At 31.5% G+C, this 16930-nt stretch overlaps 1 protein-coding gene across 1 annotated transcript in view; it reads left to right on the forward strand.

Moving 5' to 3' along the window:
* Positions 1-10431, forward strand: part of LOC146997921 (uncharacterized) — a 36791-nt gene extending 26360 nt beyond the window's left edge. The window contains exons 7-8 of the mRNA XM_085812308.1: positions 2816-3598; positions 5707-10431. Coding sequence (XP_085668434.1) covers positions 2816-3598; positions 5707-6098 — 1175 coding nt within the window. The 3' untranslated portion in view covers positions 6099-10431. The remainder of the gene's footprint in view (positions 1-2815; positions 3599-5706) is intronic.
* Positions 10432-16930: the final 6499 nt, after the last annotated feature.

Here is a 16930-nt window from a genome sequence, read left to right on the forward strand (position 1 = left end):
AAGTGTCTCAAGGCTTCAGAGCTAGTGAGTGAGAGGGTAGGGATCAATGATTATATAGTTGCAGCCTAAACAACTCACATTTTGAATATTTGGCGAGTGGATGTGTTATAATTTTAGATAACACATCCACTCACCGAATATTCAAAATGTATATCCTTTAACCTCAGTTTATCCTTTTTGCACCAAATGTTTATTCTCAGATGCTTTAGAATGTTATAGTAAAATCTAATAACAATCCCATGGAACAAATTTGTAGCAAGAATTTTGTTAAATTAAGTGCTTTTAATTGTGTTTCTGATCTGGCCTTGTTTTCATCATATGATAGAGAATGTAGACCTGTTCACTTCTGTTTGGTGATTTTGTTTAGTTGGTGAATAGTAGCCATATTTCTAACTTCCATTTCTGATTAAGATTTGGTACATCAAATTTATGGAACTGCTATTGTATATGTATTGTGGTAACATCTATATATTTTAGAGAGAACCATCTGATAATGCAAAGTGCTGTTACAGTCACAGTTGATGATGCTTGTCAGAAGATGACACTACAAAATAAATCAGGCATTCATTACTGTTCGCATGAAGACTAATCCTGGGACTTTTGCAGCCATGATATTATATTTTGAATGATCAGGCTAAAAGCATGCATTTACTTCATGCATTTACTTCAAGCTTTAATTTACTTGAAATATCAACGTTTCTTATGGTGAGCAGCCAGTGGAGAACTCCATAAAAGTGCCTTTCTTTCATTAGCATGATGTTTGCTCTGTAGCACGTTGTAGCATGAGTAAGTCAATAGAGTTTATGGGTATAAAGTGTCAGCATTTGGTTGATGTTGCTGAATTCACTAAATTAATGTGGAATTTTTATGTTAAGTATGACCATTGAAAAACTTTGGCAAAAGTCTTTTTAACTTGGCAGCTGTCTGTCTGATTAAGATTGCCTGTCTGATTATGAGAAATAAAGTGGTGTGACCCACAAAAATGTTTACCTAGGTATTATGCTAAACGTTTATGAAGATTTATAAATCTATTAATTGATTTAAGTTTCTTTTTAAAACTTGGTAATCCTTAAACATGAATATTGAGGCAACTTATAATTTACTGTAGTGTCAAAATACAATGAAAAGTCAAAATAATTATATTTGTAGGTTATATCATTTTGATTCTGAGAACCCTAGTTTTTTTTTTTCCCTCTGTATGCAAATTCTTTAACGGTGTACATTTTCCTTCTTTCTCATCTGGGCAATGCATAACTAGTAGAGATCATGATTTAATTCTCTAAGTATTATTCATCATATCTAATTCTGGTACAAAATCTAATTAATGATGTCTCATTTTTGAATAAATTTAATTGCATTAACAGTAATTAAAATGTACAGCTGTTCTAATTTTCCTTCAAATGAATGTCTTATACTACTTGTTATAGTTTATCTGATTTTATCACTTCCACCATATCCTTCTTTAGAAACATATATGATATATTGGCATGAGATAGATACTTTATTCTGCTATTTCAAAGATTGTAGTTAAAATATTGAAAGAAAAGTCCATAGGAGGAATGACATGTATACAGCAGTCAACGGGAACAGAATGAGATTGAACACATGATTAATTGAAGATAGTTTATATATAGCTACAGAAGCAAGGCAGATTATTATTAATTTGTCACATTTGCTTTTCTTATTCTTCTTATTTGAAATATAAGTAAAGAAAAGTATGATTATATTGATAAACAAAGATGGTTTGTTGATGATTAATTGTTACCAGCACTTAGTGGGATTTCTGTATCACTTCTGTCAAAGCAGTTTTAAATAATGTTTTACCTCTTTGAAGATGCCTGATTTTACTATTTATGTTCTAGTTTCTGTAGGAACTCCTTAGTACATTTGACCATTTTTCCAATCTTGAATTATTAATAATAATACATAAAGTAGTTTGCTTAAATGTATGCCAGTTTAAAAATATAACAGCATTACAAAGAAGGATTTATTTGCAGTAGAACTCCAATTATATGGACTTTTTTCTTTTTATTCTGCAAATAAAAATTAAATTTATTATTAACATATTTTTTTCCAATATTTCAATAATGGTAATAATAACAGTTATTATAATGATAGAATAACATTAATAGAGTTCAAAAGTTGATTTAAATAGTATATTTCTGGGATTCTAAGGTGCATCCCCTTTTTTCTCCCTCATTTCAGTGTCATTAAAAATGGATATGTTTTAGGAGTGTTGATATCTTAAAATCTGCAGAATTTCATGATTATTAATTATTCCAAAGCAATTGACGTTTTCAAAATAATAAATAGAACATATATATGTTTATTGTTAATAATTAATGGGAAGTCAATTATTAAAAATATTTTCATAGATATACTTGAACATGCACCATGTACCTTAGAATCGATGGCATCTGTCTCAGAATTGAGGAATGCAATGATAACTAATAAAATATCACAATATAGTACATTTCATATTAAGAAGGTAAATTAATTTAGGTGAATAATGTTTGACTCATAGATAAGCTTGTAGGGTTTGACAAATATCTTATTAGTTAACAGGGGAAATTATGTATAGCCATAGTAAGTGCTTCTTTTCTAAAAATAGATTAAAATAGTGAAGTTTTAGGTTAATTTCCCTTGCATGCTTGGAATTTTTGTTCATAGTATACTGCATAGCTGCAGTCAGTTATTTTATCTCTGTATTTTGAAATAAGTTGAATTACTTTTGTGTTTTTCTTCTTATTGCTATTCTTTAGGATAAAATGCCATTTATTCTTAAGTATAAAGTGCAATATTTCTTTTTACTTAGTTAATGTGCCACAGAAAAGGAAGCGTGTTGTTTTGACAATGAAGGACAAAGTTAACATTATTAACAGGCTGAAAAAAGGTGAAACTGGAGCTAAACTTGCAGATGAGTACAAAGTTGGAACATCAACGATTTCAAATATAAAACAAAATTCAGAATCTATTTTAGAATATGCCTCTATCCTTTATAATGAAAATGATGATTCACCGAGAAAAATGATGAGAGGGGCAAAAAACGAACAGGTTGACCGTGCTGTGTATGCATGGTTTTTAGAAGCACGTTCTCAAGGACAACCAATTTCTGGGCCAATTATATGTGAGAAGGCTTTGGTGCTTAATGAAAAAATGGGAGGAGACGCAACTTTCAAGGCCAGTCATGGTTGGCTGAGAAATTTCAAAGCTAGGTATGGAATTCGTGAATTTGAAATTCACAATGAGAAACTATCCATAAATTTGGAGTCAACGAAAGACTTCTATAAATATGAAAGACTATTGAAAAATAATGCACAACAGTTTCTTCCTCTTCTGGGTTTGCAAGCAGCAGATTGCAGGAATCCATCAACCAGTTCAGAATCAGCTAAAGAATTTTATGAGTATGAGGAAAGATTGAAAAATAACGCAGAACAGTTTTTTCCTCTTTTGGGTTTGCAGGAAGCAGCCTGCAAGAAACTATCGGAGGACTTAGAATCAGCCAAAGAATTTTATAAACATGAGGAAGGATCTAAAAGTAATGCAGAGCAAAATTTTCCTCATTCGAATTTGCAAATAAGAGACTGCAAATTAGCAAGCAAACAATCTTAGTAGAGCATGCGTTGTGCTGGATGAGTATTAACTGGCACAGAAATCTAACATGTGATAGCATCATCTACAGTTGCATGTGGTAGTTCCATCCGCTAAGAAGGAAAACTTCAACTGAAATCTGTTTAAAAAAAAGGAAAAAAAGGGGCGGGATTAGAAGTGTGTGGTGGTAAATGCAATGAATGACAGCAGCACCTTCATGTAGCTCATCATTTGATTCAGCTGAAGTAGTCAGTCATATGCAGGAGGCTGTATACCTAGAAAAGAGATTGTTATAAATAAGTTACACAGAAGTTAGTGCTGTGATGGAGAAGGTAATGTCTTCAGAATCGCCATTTCAGTATGCAATGTTTTATATATATATGTTAAAACATTTTTGGAGAAAAAAATTACTCTGCATTACTCTGTGATCCTCTTTATAAATATTAATTATTTAAAAATTGCTATGCAAGTTTGTCAAATTAATGTTTTATTGCTTAATAAATTTTATTGAATTATCATTCCAATTTTTTTTAAACGGTATGATTATATTTTGTATTATGAAAATAAAAATATTTTACTTTTTTAACCGTGTGATCTTTGTTGAAATAAAATACAAGTAAACGAAAAATTTAAATTCCTTCATATATATATTATAATAAATACATATTTTTCTTACCCTACCGTACTTTCAAAGAGGGGCAACTCAAGCATCCTAATGAGCTGTAGTCCAAATTAATTTGGATATTTGGAGTTCTACTGTACTTTAATATGTTTCGGAAAATATCGAATTGACATTGTTTTTTAAATGTGAGAGATAAACATTGGATATCATTACATAACATCTCCACTGAAATTATCACTTACTTTGCGTAAAAATAAAAAATAAGTATGGCATTTAAATTGATCAAGAATTTTATCAGAACGTTATGAAAAGTTCTTGATGGCTTCTGTCGCCCCAAAAGATGAATTTAAGGTAAGGAATATTCTATCTTTTAAATAATTTGAAATGATTATAGTAGTAGATTAGATTTTTTTAAGAGTTGAAACTCTTGAATGAATTTGTTTATCTTGTCACTCAGAAATAAGTAGGCAACAATCATGCTTTATAAAAGTGTCTTTTTTTATTATTTTATAAATAATGATTGGATGGATATACGATGCTTTACAAGGAGAGATAACTATTTATGACTTTTCTCTCTTTTAAGAACATATATATGTATGTACACACACGCTAAAGCTTGTGATAAAGTGCATTCACTTATCTTGTATAGTTTAAATTTTTTATATAAATGAAATCTCGGTCATAATATTGATCCCTTCCCCCAATTTTTTTTAATGAAAATTATGTAAATTTAATTTTCACATCATGGTGAATTTCTTTGATTATAAGATATAATTTTTTTTTCCAGTGTGTAAAAAAAAAAATAAGTATTATTAATAATTGATGCTGTCTGAAATGTTGATTTGAGAGGAACATGGTGATTTTGTTATAATGTCAAATAGATAACTAGCCAGTTGTAGGCACTTAATCAAGAATCAATTGAATTCTGCCTATTAACATACAGTCTTCCACTGGCATTTTCTCGTATGGGGAGGGAAGAAGCCAGCAGTATTATATTATCAGCAGAATTAAGTGTGAACAATTTGGAAATTAATGCAAAAAGAAGTAAGTAAGTAGTGTAGATTTAATTAAAAAAAAAAAGTTATATGGTCAGGATTCTTTATGGCGTTTAATTAAAGATAAAGATGACAGGAAAATCGAGCTCTGAATGTGATGTAGATATTGGTGTATATGTCTGAGAAGAATTAAATTTTGACATTAATTTAAAAAGTAATGAATGACATATCTACAGGTATAGTAGGTAATATGAATTTAATTAATCAAATTTTACTGTAATAAAAGTATTTGCTGACATATTGTAGCATTTTATTCTTGGAGCTGACTTTTCCCCCTTTTCTTTCCCTCCAACCCCCCTTTTTAAGGAGATATTGAAATTAAGGATGCATTTTATAATTAAAGGCCTCTTAGAATTAAAAAATCAATGGTATTTTTTTTGTCTGCCAGTTAGACTAAGTTTTAATTTTCCAGTTGCTAATACTTAATTTTTCTTATAGGTAAAAGTTGTACTCGCGAGCATTCACTATCTCAGAACGGACACGTGGCATCTGAAACTGAAGACATATATGAGACTGTTGAAGATGGAGATTCTGGAAATCAAGATCACACTAACAAGCTTTTGCAAACATTAAATGACAACAGTGACAAAAACAAATCAGATGTAGAAGATTTAGTTTCAACAAACCAGATTTTCAACTATAATGAATGGTATGTTGGTTTGTGGGATTGTGCTGGAGCTGATCACACAGAATTAAATTTCCTTCGAGGTGACCTGATTCGTATAATCAGCAAAGAGTACGATTCATTATCATGGTGGATTGGAGAATCTCAAGGGAAAATAGGATTTGTACCTAAGTCATATCTTATGGAAGCATATGAAGCTTATTAAATTTCATTATATTTTTTATCTTCTTATGTAAAATACAGAAGCTTTGAAACTTACAGAAGAAAATATATAATATATTTGATATTTTATATATATATATATGTGTGTATATATGCATAAAACTATGAACGAAAATCATTTGTTTTAAAAGAAAGCTTATTAGGTTAAATGGATGTGTGAACCTGTTTGTAAGTGTATGTTTAATGAAGACATTATGATATTAAAGGGAAATTTAATGGCTGATTTAGAATTTTTCAGACATATACTTACTTCCAAAAGTTAAGCACGAAGATGTAAAATGAAAAAAAATCAACAAATACTACTTTGATTGACACAAAATTCGGCAGGAAAGTAGCATATATATTTATGCATAAAACAAAATCAATAATTATATACAGAAATAAAAACAATATTAAATTTTTGTAAGTTATCAAATAATGACTTACTGGAGACTTAAACAGAATTATGTATAAAGTGAAAATAAACAGCATAAAATAAAAAAAAGGACATTAATAGGATATGTGATCCCCCCCTCATCTGTATACAAAGTTTACACCTTGTGACCATGCTTTCAATTAGGTGGTCAACCACCGCAGAATAAGGCAATCGCTATTCTTCTTGTAAAGCAGTTTCCAGCTCAATAAAAGTGGCTGGAGGTGGGAAACATGAAGATACAGCACGGCCAAGAGCATCCCAAAGATTTTCAATGGGATTAAGGTCGGGCGAATATGCTGGCCACATCATATGCGCAATCCTTGTACTCTCCAGGTAGTCATCGACGATGTTAGCTCTATGGGGACGTGCGTTATCGTCCATTAAAACAAAAGTAGGGCCAACTGCTGCAGTGTACAATCTCACAATGGGTTCTGGACTTCGTCTCAATGCCGGACAGCCGTCAAAGAACCCCGTTTTAAGATGTACAGGTCGGTGCGGTATCCTAATGAAATCCCTGCCCACACCATAATGCTTCCGCCTCGGAATGCATGATGTTTGGTGATGTTTTGGGACTGATTGCATGTTCATTGTTCATGCCATATACTTATATGCTTGTCATCTGGCTCCACAGCAAATCTTGACTCATCAGTAAACATGACATTGCCCCAGTGAGACACATTCCAATTGACATGTTCCCGCCACCACTGTAGAGGAACGCAAACTCAAGGTACTCGGGCGTACAGTCCACTCATATGTAATCTTTGGTGTACAGTAGCTGCAGATATCACCTTACCAATGGATGATGTAACCATAGATGTCACACATGTAGAGGTCGCTCTGCGATTCTGCTTGGCTACAACACAGCAATATATATCGATCTTCCGCGGGGGTTGTAACCCTTGGGCTACGGGCCTTCGGACAACTGTTTGTGTGGTTTGGAATCGTTTCCACGAACGTGAAATAACAGAATGGTGAACGCCAAAGAAAAGAGCAACATCTGTGATCGACTGTCCTGCTTCAATGTGCCCCACAGCACGCCAGCGCTCAGAATCTTCCATTCATCTTCTGGAAGTCATAGAAATACGTATGTCTTGAAAACAAATTGTACGAAAGTTTTAAACGCCTTCAATCAGCACTTACAATCAACTTCTGTAACCCTTCATAAAGCTGGCTTCTTATAAGGCTGCCTTTTTTGAATATTTCTTGACATGAAAGTACCATTGGCTGTTACCTAACATATTTGCATACTTCCATCTACTTCTGCAGCGAATTGCATCCTCTTCAATTCTGATTGGCTTCTAGGCCCACCAGCGGCCGATCGGTAAAGTCGCTGAACACTGGTAGTTTGGCCTGAGGTTCGAATCCCGCGAACGGGCTTTATGGGTGTTTTCGTGGTTTTCCCCATGTGTAACGTGTATACGAGCCAGTTTCCCTTAGAAAGTCCTCCACGAAGGCGTCCCTCCTCTTAGGCAGATAACCCTAGTGTGCTTTGCCATAATTAAAATACACCAAATACACACACCTGATTGGCTTCTGGAAATTAGCATTTTCCTCTTTGTGCTTAACTTTTGGAAGTGAGTGTATATGAAGTACTTCTCAATAATAAGATGATGAAAAATGAAAAATATCTTGCTGCATTTTCTATATTAAGATACAGTGTACAGCTTTCTCAAAATAATATGTAGATGTCTGAAGTTATAATCCAGAAAAGATTCCTAACAGTTCTAGCATTAGCTTCTGTGGCTCAGAATTTTGTTATGTATCATCTAACAGTTCATTCTCAACAGAATCACATCATTCTTAACAGTTCTAGCATTAGCTTCAGTGGCTTAGAATTTTGTTATCTTTAAAAATCTGTCATCAGCATATTAGTTCCGAATCTTTATAGTTACAGAAGATAAAGCTTTTGCATTTCATTTTTGTTTTCATACCTGTGAAATTATGTCAAGCTTCTATGTAAAAAAAGCACTTATAATTTTGCAGTTAGGAAAGAACTAACTATTGGTCACTTGTATAACGATATTTTTGTTCTAGTGCTTGTGGCTATTCTTGTTAGGATGAATGTTAATAAATTTGTCATTTGAAGATCTGATGTAGCAAATTTCTTTTAATGTATGGAATATTGATTAGGGCGAGACATCTGAAACTGCATTCGTCAAAAAACTGTAACAGATCGCATCAAGAAAGGATCGTAGACCTACCTTCCACTGCAAGCTTACATATTTAAGCCTCCCTTTCTCCAACCCCAAATTAATATAGCTGGCTTAGGAATACTGAATTTTTTTTTTTTTTGAAATTTACAAAGAATTTTTTCAAGAGGGGTTAGATAGTTAATTACTTCCTTGTACGAAGTAAAAAGGAAGTATTGTAATCGCGAAAAGTTTCAGGCAGCATATATCAACGAAAATATCCATTTTGACCGCTATCGAATGCAATTTAACGATGTTTTTGAGTGATATCTGTACGTAAGAACAGAATAAAAGACTCTTTTCCTCCAAAAAAAAAAAAAATATAAAACTGCTTTAAAATGAATTCTAAAGAGAAATTTTCGTGGCGTCTGTACGAACGTATGTACGTATACGTACGTATCTCGCATAACTCAAAAACGAGTAGCCTCAGAACATTGAAATTTTGTATATAGGACTGCTATAACATGTAGATGTGCACCTCGTATTTTGGTTGCAATCGGCCGCACCAAACGTATATAAATATACTTATATATATCCACTCTGCTACCCGGCTCAGTGATCTCAGTTTCTTTACTCTTATATGTTTGTAAACTGTACATTTTTTGCTTTAAAAATAATTGAATTATGTTGTTCTTATCTTCCGGTTAAGGTTTTTATGCCTTTAGTAAATCTGTATGCAATATTTTTAGAATTATCAACAATTTTAAAGTTGTTTAAGTGCTGCTAAACCTTTTTTTTTTATGGCGGTCATTTATTGTTTGCATTTGAAACAGCAGACTAGTGGATTTGTTGCCAATCTAGAGAAACTTAACTTTGCAAGAACAAAGATAACGTATTCATTTATTATTGCCAATTAAATCATGCTTAATCCTTTCTGGAATTTTTTCGAGGAAATAAGTGTTTAAGATTTACTTCGTAATTTTTAATATAGATATTTTGAGTTTTTATGTATTTTTGTCTTCTCGCGAAGTGAGAACTGAATTAATTGAATGAGAAATACTCAATCGTCTGTGAAAAACTGTTTCTTTTTTGTTATGTTTTCTTAATTTCTTTTATACATCATTCTAGCTTTATTATATTATTTGAATAGAACATGTGGCAACGATTAGATAATTCTATTCTTTAAATGATATAAGTTTTGTGCATTATGAGTTATAATAAGAACGAAATATAGTACTGTTAAGTAAATCTAGCGCTAGAGTGCCCCTATGGTAAGCAAATACTAGAGTTAATTTTAAAGAATGCATTTATTCTATTGTGGTTCTAAAGAATGCATTTATTCTGTTGTTCGCTGTCGGCAAAGTAGATTTAATTCAATCCAATAAGTTTAAATGAAATGCAAGAAAAAATGCGTATAATTTAATATTCCGTACAAGGAAGTCGTGGTGTACAAATCAGACTTTTTTAATGCAGATGAAGTGATAGTTTGATGAATTTAAATTGCAAGTGATAAATCTGTATTGCAAGTGAAACTAGTAGGTTTTGTAAGACATGATTTCAGTACAGTTCAGGAATACAAAAATGTAAATATATAACATTTTATTAAAGTCTTGCAAAATGCAACAAATTATATGGTGCTAATGAATATAACTGTCTCTAAAGCCATGTTCACCTGAAAAAATGCTTTTATATTTGTATTTTTATAATATATATAAATTTTTTAGCTGTTTTATATACCAATAAAATAAAAATTGCTGTATTTTTTAAAGGAGTATGTGATATGTTTATTTTCATTTAAGCTTTGATTTATTGTTCCCCAAATCACTTTTACATCTTAATCTAGTAAACATGAGCCAAATATTTTATGTTACAAAGACTGCTTCTATTCATTTTTACTACATTTTATACTTTGTAAATCATTTTGTTATTAATTATGTAATAGAGATTACCTATTCATTGAAATCATTCATACACTCTAATGTTAAGTTGCTAAACAGCACACTCTTCCTTTCAAGTTAGGAAAAACAACTGATTTTAGAAAAACAACTAATATAAAAAAATATGCCATTTTTGACATCAGTTTTATCAGAGCTAGCATTTTTTTTTTTTTTTTTAATTCTTAAATCTTGGGCCAAAATTTTGTTTTTTCCAGTTTTATCTTTAAAAATTGTCTGCTAGTGTACTAGTTTGATTAATCTTTGATTAGACCAGTCGTTTTGTGGCCTTTTCAACTTCCCTAAAACATACATCTGAGAAATGAGATGAGTTCTTTATTATGATTTTAATCTCTCCAAAACATTCTCATGATTGTTTAAAGTGGCACTAAAAAAATACACATCGTCTATATGGATAAAATCTAGGAAGTTAACCCTCTGGGCGGCCAGGATGTTCACTAAGAAAGCAAAAAGTTCCCTAAACTACTATGAGAACAAATTATTTTTTTGATTTTAACCCCCTCAGCATTAAGGCCAGAAAATTCCGTACAGAAGGTTGCCTTCCACATTCATTATACATGAAAATTTCTGCTAGCTTTTAATGTATCTGATTTCAGTTTGGATGTATATTGGAAGAAAAGGAATCAAGGTACAAAATGAAAGAGTCATTTTTTAATTAAAATCAAGAAAATATTACTTATTCATGACATTTTGAGGAACTTTGAAATTTCAAGGCTAAGCCCGTAACGCTCAGAGGGTTAATGCAAAAACTCTCCTGGTATTTCATACCTGGATTTGTTTTCTTTTGATATATTGCCTTCATTTCGTTGACATATTTTAATATTGCACGTATATATATATATGTTCTTTCACATATCACAATAAATATTCTAGGCCGTATATGTACGGCCTTGCCGCTTAGCAACAAATTATAACAAAGAATTGAACTCTCTCTTCCCTTTTTTTTAACTTGTCTCACATCGTTAAATAAATTATGTTGCTGGTATGTTTTAACAGAAGTATGGATATTTTACCAAACTGATGGAATGAAGTTTTTTCATTTAGAGAATAAAAGTATAAAAAAAAAAAAAAAAAAGACTTTTCCAATACTAATGTGGGACAAAATAATTTTAGTGATTAAAAAAAGTCTGAAGCATAAGCTTATTATTTCAAATAATCCATCTAAATATATATATATATTTTTTTTCATTTGTTTGCATGTTGCAGTAAAACCAACCAAATCTTGTAGTTCCAAATGGTTTTCTTTTTTCTTTGGAAGTGATGTTCAAAATGAATAGTTAAAGAAGGTGTTTGCAAATTTATAGAACTGTGATGGTTTAATTTATGTTTAAAATATAAAGCATTTCTTTTTTAAATGTTCGATCTAGTAGCCTTTTTCTGGGCTCTAAGTCTGCATCATGATTTTCAGATACAAGGGCTTTTTGTAAAATTTTTAGGGGTATTGAATTTTCATTCTTTTTTCACTATTTCTCAGTGTTCACCAATCAAGGTGGTGCTTAGAAAGAGTTCCCCCACCCCCAAGATCCCGAGGTACAATCATCTATAGGCAAAATGTCGGAGGAATTCGCAGGAATACTTTAAAAAAGTATGTATGAAATCCCATTATTGGTCTTCATTTTTTACAAGGAATGCAGTGGAACTTTTCAAAGCATGATTTGCTACTTTGTCTCGATGAAAGTTCACGCTTTGAAAGTCATTGGAATAAATAAGCATGTCTGTATGAATCAACTCGTAGTGGGCTTCTGCGAAGAGCTTTCTCTAACAAAAGCCAACTACGAGATAATTCGTAGTACCCTTTTTTGTAGGGGGGGGGGAGGAAATTCCTGTAAACTTTTAATGATTGTTACGAATCATAATTAGTATTTTTAATAATATAATATGATTAAATCGATTTGGCTTCTCGGACTGGAATCCGAAAAGTGCAGTGGCAATCAGCGTGTTAACATTTTGGAATTATGGAATAGGAATGTTTCTCTTCAGAAAGCACAAAACATATTCTTTAACCCACAGCTTGTTTACACGTGACATTTTGAAAGAAAAATGCAGTTAAAAGTAGCAGATGATATTTCTCATTTCAAATAATAAGCTGTCGTCAAAATTTTATTCCAAAATATCTCCTTTTTTTAAAAAAAATTCTTTATCAAAATCATTCTAAAAATGTGTAAATACTCTCAAACAGAGCTTAATTCGAGCTGTATAAATTTCGTGAATCGAAGACTCCTCTAGTTAATTCTAAAGGGTAGGTCTTTTATATCATCTGAAGTTAATGATTAAGAGGTACCTAAAGTAATTAGTATTTGTTTAAAATTATTGACAGGTTGATAAACTTTTTTTCACATTTATACCATAAAAGTTTTTTTTTACTTCAAAGGGGCGTTAGCCCAAAAGGGCTATTAGTCTTGAAACAGCATTTTGTGGCAGTTCTCTATAATTCACTTTTCAAACTGTTGCCACCGAATATTATCGCTCTGTATTATATTTAAAGAAATTAAAAATAATGAATCTGCATGAATGTATGCATGTTTCTCTAATAGTGAAAAAAACAACGGTACTTATAGCCATCAAATTTTGAATAATGTAGTCCTCTATCCGAATATGGGTACCTGGAAGCTCAAATTGGGAATTTGTTTTATTGTCTATTTCATGTTTTGCGTGTAAAACTAAGGAATTTTTGTTTAACAAACTCAACGATTTCAAAGCGAGCAAAGGCAACACAGTATGGAGAAAAAAAATATTTTGTCTCCACCACACGAGACTGTCTTTCGGAAATTCTAAAGATGTTTTGTTTTTAAGTATTTTTAGCCTAAATGATCTCAAAACGTGTGTGTGTGTGTAAATGGCAAAAACGTCCCGTTTAATCCTAGTATATGGTACATACGGGATTTGGCGAATTTTTGTGACATTATATTGAGCAGCAACGCATCATTTTGGTATTGGAAACAATTTTCAAAATCTCGCCAATGTCGTACCTTATATTAGGATTTTGCCAACATCGCTTTGGGCATAATATAACACCTGAAAGCTTTAGATTTTTTGTTTATTTACTTATTTATATTTTTTTAGCTAATAAAATTTTATGGGGAATTCTTTCATAGCTGTTTTATCTCAAGGTATATAAGTATACATTATTGGAAACAACAACTGCCAAATGAGTTTTAAGTAAGTTTTTGTAGTTTTAAAAATTCTGTAAATCATCTGGTATTAAGAGTCGTGTAAGCCTGTAATATAATCTGAAAGATTTTATAAAAGACTTGAGTCTAATATCAGGTAGATTACTTTTTTTTTAGTTATACAGTTTGCTTTTAATTAATATTTAACTCAGTTAATTACTTAACTACAATAATTTTATTACACGCCGAATTTAGGTATCTTTAAAATTTTACTGCCTACCCTATTTCATTACCATTAGCGGTGAACTGTTGCTTTTATGACGGAAAAATGTGATGGGTTGGGAGGGGTAGAGAATATTTTTTTTTTTCGGAAATATCTCCATTTATTTAATGAGTTCATTTGTACTCTATATTAATCCATTTTTTTAATGTAATGAAATAATTATCCAGTGTTTATTTTTAATTTAACATTTTGTAAATATTGTAGTTTTTAGGTCGAGATTTAAAGGCAATCAGTAATGGGAGAGAAATGTCCATTAAAAAAAAAAAAAAAAAAAAATGTAAATTATGATGTAATGTTATTTTCGCGGATTTACACATTAAAGTTTAAAAATCATTTTCACTGGAGAAGTGGTAGAAATAAACGAGTTAGAACAAAAAATAAGAATATTAGAATGTAGAAAATAAATGTGGAACCTTCCAACAGCAGAAAAATTCAGCGATCACAGGTCGTCTGGTGCTACTATCCTGTGTGACTATAAACTTGTTTCTCAGGGCTTGCGCATAGCATCTTGCTCATAAAAAAAAAAAAAAAAAAAAAAAAAAAAGATGTGAAACGTTAAAAAAGAAAAGGTCTTTTGCCTGGCGTTAAATCTCTCATCTGCTTACGCTGGAGGAAAGAAGTTCGATGTATTCGTTATCGAGTGCTACTGTAAAAATAAAAAATAAATAAATAAATCAAATCAAATCTTGTACTATCTTCCAAGTGCATCCATCCAAGGTGACGGAAGAAAAGTCTGCAAGAGCCATTTCGCCGTAAAGAATTTTTTTTCCTTCTCCTAATTAAGGATGCTTGTGATTTTCTTTAAGAAATTTGAATAAATTATATCTAAGGAAAATTTGTAAGAATTCAGATTTTAGTGTTTGCCCAAAAGGATTTTTTTGAAGTTTAATATGGGGTTTATCAGCAGAAATTATGAATAAGAAGAGTTATGGTTTCTATATGTTTGAAAAAAAAAAAGCAATATATTCCTATAAAAATATTCATTGTTTTAATTAGCTATATCATGAATTAAATGCATTTTTATTTATATGGAGCAGCTTCGAAATTTAAAAAAAAAAAAAACATTATTTCGTAGGAACTGCATTTATAGCTTTTAAATGGCTGAGTTTGTTCATCAGTAGCAGACAGATTAGATTTGAAAGTTAAATATCTTACAGTTTTTGAAATGGAAACAGATTCAAATAAATTTAAAATCGCTTGAGTTTGTTAATCAAAAATTCGTTTACGTTATTCAAAATTTGATGGCTGTAGGTACCTTTGTTTTATCACAATGCGAGAAACATACATGCATTTAATGCAGATTCTTCATTATTTAATTTCTTTAAATATGATGCAGGGCTCCAACATTTGGTGGCAACAATTTGAAAAGTAATACGTCTTTTATAGTGATTCGACGCAAAATGCCAAAACGAAATTAATAGCCCTTCTGAGGTAGCGCTCTTTGAGCTAATAATTCTATAGTTACTTTGGTATGAGTGAACTAATGTAGGCATTCCCAAAAGGAAACATGCCCACCAGCGGCAAGCGGTAAAAATTTAGATGAAAGCAAAGAGTAGTTTATATGTAAATAAGAAAGAGTTATATGGATTATGGTGAAGAACATAAAGTCTCTCTGCCTGAGGGGCGGGATGCCTTAGTGGAGTAATTTTTAAGGAAAAGTGGCTCTTAATTCACTTATATAAATAATTTGATTATGGCAAAGCACACTATATCTGCCTAAAGTATGCTCTAGTTTCTCTTCATTATTCGAGCTAATCTGCCTAAAGTAAGGGATGCCTTAGTGGAGGACTTTCTCAGAGAGACTGGCTGGTACCCATGCTACACATGCGGAAAACCACGAAAACGTTCATGCAGTCGCCTGGAACTGAACCCAAGGCGAACTACTTACGTAAATGACGAAGAGACGGGATGCGGGGTTTGTTATTTAAAAGCTGATATAAGAGATGCAAGCCAATGAATTTTAATAAAGTGCTCTAAATTCTGTCTTTGTTTGGAAATGATTTAAATAAAAAAAAGTCCCTAGTATTTCTAGTTGTGTTTATTTATTTATTTTATCTTATGAGGAAGACCATGCTGTCCTTTAAAATATACTAAACCTTTTTTTCACTGCACCCTTTTTTCATTTTTGTTTTCAATGCGCCCGTATACACTGTATAAATTTGACCCACTTTTTATTAGTCCTAAGGGCGTTACCTCAAAGGTCTATTAATTTCGTTTTGGCATTTTGCGTCGAATCACTATAAACGGCGTACCACTTTTCAAATTGTTCCCACCAAATATTAGAGCTCTGTATTATAGGTAAAGAAATTGAATAATGAACAATCTGCATAAATGTATGTATGTATGTTTCTCGCATTGTGATGTGATAAAACGACGGTACCTAAAGCCATCAAATTCTGAATAACGTAATCCTCCACCCGAATGTCGCCATCTGGAAGCCCAAATTTGGAATTTTTTCTATTATCTATTTCATATTTTGTAAAACTTTAACGCATTTTTGATTAACGAACTCAACGATTTCAAAGCGAGCAATGGCAACACTGTACGAAAAATAATAATAATAATAATAATAATAATAATAATAATAATCTCCAGTGCGGGGGGACTGTGTATCGGAAATTCTAAACATGTGCTCTTTTTAAGTTATTTTGCGATATTACTGTTGAATTGAATTGTATGGTTTAAATGCGAAGAACACGATGTTTAATAAATAAAGGTAACACATAAAACGTAAAAAATAAATAAATAAATAAATAAAAAATAAATAAAATAAAAAAAACTTTGGGCGTGTAAAATCTGAAAAGTTTCATATAAAAGAAAAAAAAGGGGGGGATTTGTGGCCTATATACGCGAGACTATATATGAGCTTCAAATTTTTGAAAACTAAAATTAGAATTAACAATTCTGCAACAGGACAAACTCG

Source organism: Stegodyphus dumicola, chromosome 3, assembly GCF_044657685.1.
Source record: "Stegodyphus dumicola isolate Sdum_Otavi_A_Nest chromosome 3, ASM4465768v1".
NCBI classification, from domain to species: domain Eukaryota; kingdom Metazoa; phylum Arthropoda; class Arachnida; order Araneae; family Eresidae; genus Stegodyphus; species Stegodyphus dumicola.